This window comes from Syngnathus floridae, chromosome 1 (assembly GCF_059516105.1).
Source record: "Syngnathus floridae isolate MCC-2025c chromosome 1, RoL_Sflo_1.0, whole genome shotgun sequence".
NCBI lineage: Eukaryota > Metazoa > Chordata > Actinopteri > Syngnathiformes > Syngnathidae > Syngnathus > Syngnathus floridae.
Window position 1 is genome coordinate 21,231,308 of NC_142413.1, and position 8,722 is coordinate 21,240,029.

Sequence of the window (8,722 nt, forward strand, 5' to 3'; positions counted from 1 at the left end):
AGCCAGCGTAAATCCGATGCCACCCGCGACCATTGTACGCAAGATTTACGTATATTTTCCAAAACACCGGCGGTCGTTAGCCGCACCGCTGTCTCGTCATGCACCTAAAGGAAGGGAAGTATCCGGTATTAATTTTCAAAGTAAGACGCCCCTAAAAACACCCTCTTATCACATAACACCAAATATTTTGCTCACCTATTGATCTAAATTGTCGGCAATGGTATAACACATACTTTTTGTAATGGCAAAACACATACAAAAACGCGTTCAAGCACATGTTATTTACAAATGAATAAAGCTAGAATCTTATTATGAAAGTAATCGAACGTTTCCGGAATTGCCTTAGCATGCTAGTTCAGGAGAAGCGAATATGCGAATCGAGTAGCTCAGATAAGATTTTTTTTTTCGGGAAGCATCCAGCGAAAAAATGTATCTCAATAATTCCTGCTGACGCACTCCAATATTCTGCACAAAGGTATGTCATCAGCATGTAGCATACAACGTAACTCGTCAATGAACCGTTAGACGACGAGGTAGTATTTTCTCCAGCACCCTTTGCCATCGCAACCCTGCTTGCTATTTTGGGCCTTTACTTTGTAATCATTTTCAAAATAAATGACTCCCACTCGCTCCGGACAAAATTCAAAAGCTCAATGCAGATACTTGCGCATAACTGTTTACTCGTGTTGGCGCGTGTTTTCAGATGTTTATTGTCTCTGTGGAAGCTATAAATTTCAAATGGCCAATATAGGGGGGGAAGGGTTTTCGGGGGAGTGGTCTGTGGTTGAAAACCTTCATTAACATACAATCATACAATCTTTAACATAATTGTGATCTTTTGGGGGAAATACTCTTCTCTACATAGTTAACAGTGGCACCAGAAAGAAGGTTGGAGACACATGTGGATGCTGGTGTGAAGCTGTGGAAGCGGGTGGAGCTGCTGCTACTGCCGCCACAGCCAGGTGATCATTCATCATGAAGCCTGTCACTTGCCAGAGCTTCCCCTCCACAAAGACTGGACAACCACATGGCTACTTGGTTCGTACGCCCAGATTTCTCGACACGATGCATTGCAGCAAGTGTGGATTTGCTACGTCGGACATGGACCTCTTCAAGAGGCATATGCTTGACCACATGGGGTCCAAACTGTTTTGTTTTTACTGCCACAAGGCCGTATTAAGCAAGGCCGAACTCTACGCACACCTGGAGGAGCACAGCAAATCAACCTTCACATGTCCGCACTGTGGACAGCAATACCTGCGGAAGGTTAGCCTTTTACAACACATTGCATGTGTGCATAATAAAAACATCAGTCCGGCACCCAAAAAGGTTGGCGATAGCAAGGATCCCCAGGTCTCCAATGCTTTACTATTTGTGCAGAGTGCTGAGCACTCAACACGGCCACCAGTTCAAGTGAATGTGCCATCCCATAGCACGCCCACTGGCAGTCTCGTTAAAGACGGGCAAAAATCAAGAACAATGAACACAATGCTTCCCATTTGTTCAAATGGCGTTCCAGATAGTTTCATTCATTCCAACAGGGCATTAACAGTGTCACTGCCAGAGGAAGTCAGTATCCCTGTTGGGTGCATGGTTGAACTTGTGGAAGTAAAAACAGTCAATGGGTCAAAGGAGCTAAAGCTGAGACTGGTGTCAAAACAAGAAAACGATTTAGAAGTGAAAGATACGAGAACAACAGTTCAACAGAATGTCATGGTGGGCAAGACTTTAACGTCCAAATTAAATCACCCAAGCGCAGTGAAGTTGACAAATATGGGAATGTGCAATGAGAACAGGAAGCAGTTGGAAACAAACACAGCGGGTCAGCTACGCACCGCTAGTAAATCATTCAACATGTCTAAAAGCCTTGTCTCAGGTCAAGCAAGCCAAGCAAAAGTCACACTGAAAAGGACGCCACAGGAAGTTATTAACTTAGACAGTCCGACCAAGGTTTCCAAAACTGTCTATACTGTGAGAGAGCGCAATGAAATTGTATCCAAGCCACATGCACCTGTTCATAATCAAGCCAAAGCGACCAATGCTCTCTTGAACTGTGAGACCAGAATTCTGACGCATGTCTTACAGCCAGTATTAACGGGATCATGTGCATCGCAACAAAGAACTGATGAAAGGCTCAAAAGTATTCCAGATAAGTGCAAGAGTATTCCCCCGATAAATGCAGTTTTGTTCCGAGACACATCGACCGGCGTTGTTTGCCTCAATGATAACGCTGGCTCCAAAGTCAAGGAAACTCCGAAGGTTATGAACACTCCAGCGAGTGTCAACCAGCCAAGTCACAAGTCCATCTCCTCCAATGTTCCTTCAGATGCAGATGTCCAAGTGTTGCGTGCAGAGGTCACTCTTTGCCAGGAGAGCGCTTCTCATTCGCCATTTCCCGGTTCCGTCACAGTGCAGAGGACAACCCATGTGACCCCGTCGGTCAAAGAACCTGTAGTGCCATGCCGCTCCGAGTTAGACAATGCAGCTTGGCCTCAAGGTGTCTGCCCGAGCAAGTGTGCGTCTGAAAGAGATACGCCTAAGCCCGAGGGCTTCCCGATCATCTCCTCCGTGTTTTCCCTGAGCGAAGGAGACGACGAGGGCGCCATGAAGCCACTGGTCATGGCACTGCGGGGCATCGTGATGGACAAAAGCAACTCCGCCGAGAAGTTGAGCCCAGATGTGAATTGTGAAGCTCGGTTAGAGACGAACCGGACGTGTGGCTCTGTCAAAGTCGAAGTTGCCCAACAACAGCCATCCGCCCCTGTGCTGAATGATAGCAACATTGATGTCAAGGTGGAGAAAACCAACTCGACACAGACGGACAATCCTGGCTGCAATCCCAACTTGAAATCCGAAAATGAAGAGCTTGTTCCTGACAACTCATCGAATGCGGACGCTTTTGCCACTGTTAATTGGCAGTATGACCTCTCCAAATTCTTGACCGTCTCGTTGACAAGAGTGGACGAACGTGGCGTGTGGATGAACAGCGGCAACGAATCGGAACCCTTGGCTCTTCAAGAGGGCGCTCCGAGCCTCGCGCGCGACACCGGCCACTTGATGCCACTCAAGGCGGAACAGCCGGTGACATTGCCGGGACCGAACCAGCCCGTGGTCGTGCTCAATCACCCGAAGCCCCGGGTCCCAATACAAGAAACGGTCAACGCTGTGGCAAACACTGGAATCCCGGAAAAGGCCCCTAAGTGCCAGATATTAAAGATGAGGCTGGGCAAAGTGATGGGGCAGAAATATGAGGTCACTGGCTGCACTGTCAGGTTCTCCCAGTGAGGTGCTTCTCTTCAATTTCGGAGCGACGTACTCTTGTCACTATCATGCCAAGTTTTCTCCACTCGTGATCCTGTGGGAGTTCTCCGCCTGCCGTGACTTGTACTGTGATGATTAAAATGTCAGGAAAAGTCTATGAGAACAACTGGGTGTGCACACTTTTGGCACTAAATTTTGTTATTACTTTTCCCCAAATAGCTTCCACATATGTTTCCAGTGGGGCTCTGCAGGTTGTAGGTCACATGTCTGAAACGGTTCGTGAACTTGGTCTCATTGTTGTATTACAAAAATAAGAAAGCTTTTATCTCAGCTGTTTCCTTTTAAACTGTACATATGTGGAAAGTGTGACAATTTTAAGATATTTTATATGACAATGTATGGTCCGCAAAACAAATTATTTTTGTTTGTTTGCCAATTTCTGCCGAAATGTTTCCGCAACAACGGCGCATGTAACTGATGGGGAAAGTAGCAATGAGCAGTACAAGTAGAGATTATTCCGAGTCTTCTGTAGCAGCAGTTATAAATTAAATAAACCATTTGTTTAGAGTGAACAGATTTGGCAAAGTAACACATGATGACGGCTATCCATGTGCTAAGTTTATCACAAAGTAATGTTTTTTTACATGCTGTTCTATTGAAGTTTTTGCTACTGAGTTGTGTTTGGGTCGATTCAGAACATTGCTCAAGTGCATATCTGCAAAATTCAATTCCTGCCCTTTGAAAATGCAGACCCTATTTGAGAGGCTGTGCAGCAGCATGTCATGTGCAAACGATTCTAAACAATGATCCTGCCAGAGTTGTTACTTTTCAAACACATCTGGCCCTTCTCATCATGTTTGCACATTTAAGGTAAACATTACCCACCATTTACATCAAGAAAAACTGTCATACAGCACATCTAGTGTGTTTTGAGCCTTCATGAACAACAATATGCTGCAAGCACATACAATTCAGTAGGCCAATTGCCCACTGGAAATTTTTAATGGCTTACTTGGAGGGAAATATTTAAAAGTTGTTTTCCATAGCATTCGTAAGGGAATATACTTTTTGTTGTTGTTCCATCTTAGTATGTTTAGGAGATGATTTTCCTCCTGGACTTAGCAGGCAGTAAACGGGGGACACCCTCACCTGGTTGCCAGCCAATCGTAGCCTCTGATCATCTGTTTTAATTATCTTCACAAATGACATTATTTGTCAATTTTATTGTAAATACAAAAAAAAAAAAAAAATACCACTGATGTGTCATCATTGTTTTTAGGACAAAAGCAACATTTCAAGTGACATTTCTTAACCCACAATGATGCTGATGTACAGGCGGGAGAGAAATATTACAAATGCTGTTCTGTGCAGCATTCCTGGCTGTGTATTGTTGATTGTATATTTAATGTACCAATACCTTGATTATACTGACTAAGCATCCATGCTTGAAAATCATTTCATCTTTTGGTCGATTTACATATGTGTTTACGGCATGTATGCATTTTCACTCTCTTTTTCCCCTCTCTCTTTTAGAGAGCACTTTCTGGCCAAAGTGTTAAGTACACCTTCCAATACAAGACAGAACAGAACAATCTGCACTTTGAATGACAATGTCAGAGAGGTGTAACTAAATAATGGTTATTGTGGTTGGATTTCTCAGGTGTGCCTAATAAAATGTCCAGTGAGTGTCACAAAAAAACTCAACTTCAAATTATGCTATCCAAGCAGCAAGTGTTACAAACCTGCTATGACTTAAAACAAAACAAAACAGCCTTTTTAAGTGTTTGCAGAACTTTGCCTTTTTTTGTTGCTCAGTGTTCCATATATGTTTTTATATTGTTACGGTCTCTTTTCTATTAAAATTGTGATCATGATGAACACGAGCAGAGTTTGAATTGTGGAGTTTTTCCAATGAAAAACAAAAACAATCATAAACTTCTCACTTCAACACCACGACTGATGCAACACACACAGACGGCATGTAACTTCAGATCATTTTTTGTCTTTTCATCCCTCGAAATTCAGTATCCTGTAGTAAAGCCATTTCATTCAAAGTAATGCTGGAAAACATCTAGTGAAAATATTGGACTTGAAATTGAGAATGACTTCGACAGATGATGCAATTATTAGCAATATGGAGTACAGTATAATCTGCAATATAGTCCAACGTCTGAGGAGTAATCATTTAAGATATAGCTCGAACACTGTTGTATGTATCATTTAAGATAAAGCTAGAACACTGTTGCACTACTTGCAATTTTTAAGGGACGCTGTGATGACTTTTCACCAGCAGATGGTGCCGAAGCTATAGTATATTGCCCACATTGTTAAGTACCATGTAGAATAGTATTTTTAAGAGTTACAGTGGCCTGTCTTTATCTTTGAGTCCCTGTAAAAAGTAGAAATAATTTTGTCTTCTAAATTTGGCGCACTTCAGAGAAGAGTGTTTTCAACAACAATCCCGCCAAATTTGAACAAATTAAAAATATATATCAAGTGCTGTGTTAATAAAATGATGCTTCAGAATTGCAATGGCATGATTATGTTGAAATGTTGACTAGAATCATTAACCACATTAAAACCTTCCACCTTACCCTGACTTGAAACTTTCCACATTCCCTGCAGTTGCTGAAATGTTCCAAATGATGTGGAAACATTCTTGCTTAGTTAGTATCTTAGTATCTGTTTCCACAACTTTGTAAAACAAAGAGCTAAGACCCTCTGCACTCATCAACCAGTTTGCAGAGGTGACCCCCCCAAACCTGTTCCTGCTCACTCCCACCCTGCTTTCTCGCAATAAATAGTCCGTTCGTTGCAAGAGGCGAAAGTTAGACTGCTTTCGAGCACGTGTGTATCATACAGGGTGATGATGCCTTTTTCCGCTTGCAAGCGTAAAATGGGCAAACTGTCTTACGTGTGGTTCTTGCATATAAGGTAGAATGGGGAAAACGTTTATAGTAAATATACGGAATAACCAATTATACAAACGTAGGCACTCAAGTTTTTATAATGTCAACTGTCTAACAACTATCTTATTTAATTCCCACAAAAGTTACATTTCTTAATTACACAAATCTGACCAACAATGGAATTAGTAGGATTTATGGATGGGTCATTATAAACCGTTGGCATACTATAAATAGATGAGCAAATTTATTATTAGTAACAAATATTTTTTTCCCAATTAAGTCAAATCTGATAATTTCCCGAACCACAGTGGTAGCTAATCAGCGCTTGAAAAACAAATCCTTAGCAGTGTTTTTCAACCGGGGTGCCGCGGCACACTGGCCGCAAAATATTGTCAGGGGTGCCGTGGGAAATTCTTCAATTTGTGCGCCTGTGCGGTGTAGGGCCCGGCAGAGTAATCATATCTTTCATATCAGAAGGTGGCAGCAGCAGGTAGCGATTTGCCTTGTGCTTGCAGACGAGAAAATTGGTGACGCATGGATGCAGCGGCAGGTATATGGGATGCCCATGCAGGTAGCATTGACAGCGACGTTGTCATTGTGGATAGCGAGACGAGTCGATAGTGACAGTGATGGAGAAGTTTTTGAAGAGAAAAAATGCTGACACTGTACTCAGCACACACTGGTGTGCCGTGAGAGACGTTAATTACGGAGCGCATTGTAAAGAGGATCGCCAAACCACTGGTCAGTTCGGGCAAGTTCTGGTCAGCCACTTGCTAATCGTGCATGCGTGGAGAGTCGGAGAATCTTGAGATTTCATATTGTGTCGATCTGATTGTATTGCATCGGCACATACTCAGTTTATGTGTATGTTGCTGTGTGCTTTTGCTAACAGTGACAGACACTATGACGGTTGTGGTGCGTTTGGTGTCCAATGGAAATCAGAGCAGTTCAACCGGAGAACCTGGATTAGTTATTTTTCACATACATAAAATAAACAGTCAAGTCGAGACACCTCGACTGTGATAGCCACTCAGCTGCTGTCAGAACAGCAGAGCGTCTTTAAAAGTGACTTTGTTCTTATTGTTGCAATATTTATAGACCTAGTCTAAAACAGTAAACAAAATCACGTTGATTCTTTTATTTTAATCACAATCACTTTAAATAGTTTATTTCTTACACCGTCTAAAACCTTTTTAAAAAACTGTCACTTTTATTTAAAAAAAGGAATACAATTTAAAGAACATTTAGTATTTATTTCTATTAAATTATTCGACTCTCAATATATATATATATATATATATATATATATATATATATATATATATATATATATATATATATATATATATATATATAGGAATAGGACTTTACGTCTTTCGTTGTAATATGACAGATTTTAATATAGGAGCTTAACAGATTTTTGTTGGCGGTGTGCCACGAGATTTTTTCCAATGAAAAGGTGTGTGCCGTGAATGAAATAAGGTTGGGAAACACTGCCTTAGAGCATAGGTGTCAAACTCCAGACCAGATACATCATATCATGTGGCCCACAAAGACAAATTTAGCATCAACTTTATGTCATTACTAAAATTACAAATTGTCTTTACTTTTTAAAAATACAGATATTGCTAGCATTTTTATCACCTTTCATCTTTTTAAACTAACAGTTTTTACTAGTCTCTGATTTCTAAACTAGTTAGTGAACGGTTTGTTGTGTAGCCTATACTGTATGTGTATAGAAGACGTTGACTGTCAGAATGGCTACAATGCGGCTCGCGACAAAAATGAGTTTGACACCCCTGCCTTAGATCAACTCTAGCCACAACAGTAATGAAACTATATATACTTTTGCTCTTTAACCAATCATGACTTTGGGTCAATGTTCTGAATTGCTCTGTCAATCCCAGCAGCTCTCTGCAAACAGATTGTAATGATTAGCAGCCAAGAGAGTGAGCACATTTAAAAACAACATTTGAAATGAAATTGTAGACGACCTCCCCCAAGGCCACACTTTCTCTCAAGCCACATCTAGTGCAAGAGAATAAAAAGGAGATCTGAGGGGGAGTCTGTTCACAATCCATGCTTTCTTCTCTCCTGGATAATTGTAATCTCCTGCGGCGTGACACGGCCAACAGATGGCCCCGGAGACCCGCCGGAGCATCATGTTCACTCAGCATGACGCTTCTCTCACATCCACACTGCTTTCTTTCTCGCAGCACAGTGTGTAGACAAGCTCTTGTTTTTACTCTCCTTCAAACTAATTATATTCAACACAGCTTTTTCTAATGCAAAACCTTATGGAGCAAACAAGTGATATGAATAGAACAGCAGCCCTACTTACATGTATATTGTCATGTCCCTTAATGAGGTGGGAGGGTCTAGAGTGAGTGACGTGTGAGGCCAGCGAATCTGTGTGTGAGTTTCTGGGTGAGAACTGTGACCCACAGCAGCTCTTGCATATGTGTGCTCGTTGCGTTTATGTGTTGTTCTCCCGCCATCTAACAGCAAAAATGATTACCTGAAAGAATTGCAGCCAGGCAAGCTCACAATGA

The 8,722-nt window shown here is 41.8% G+C and overlaps 1 protein-coding gene and 1 long non-coding RNA gene across 3 annotated transcripts in view; both read left to right on the forward strand.

The window, feature by feature from the left end:
- Positions 1-160: 160 nt before the first annotated feature.
- znf518b (zinc finger protein 518B) lies at positions 161-5,144 on the forward strand. Its single transcript, XM_088385684.1, has 2 exons — positions 161-475; positions 866-5,144. The coding sequence occupies exon 2, from the start codon at positions 976-978 to the stop codon at positions 3,283-3,285; it is 2,310 nt and encodes a 769-aa protein (XP_088241810.1). The 5' UTR covers positions 161-475; positions 866-975; the 3' UTR covers positions 3,286-5,144.
- Positions 5,145-6,474: 1,330 nt separating this feature from the next.
- LOC148404562 (uncharacterized) overlaps positions 6,475-8,722 on the forward strand; it is a 7,524-nt gene continuing 5,276 nt past the window's right edge. The window contains exon 1 of one of the 2 annotated variants that reach the window (XR_015860804.1): positions 6,475-6,911. This is a non-coding gene — a long non-coding RNA (uncharacterized LOC148404562). The remainder of the gene's footprint in view (positions 6,912-8,722) is intronic. The other variant, XR_015860805.1, reaches the window with a different exon arrangement.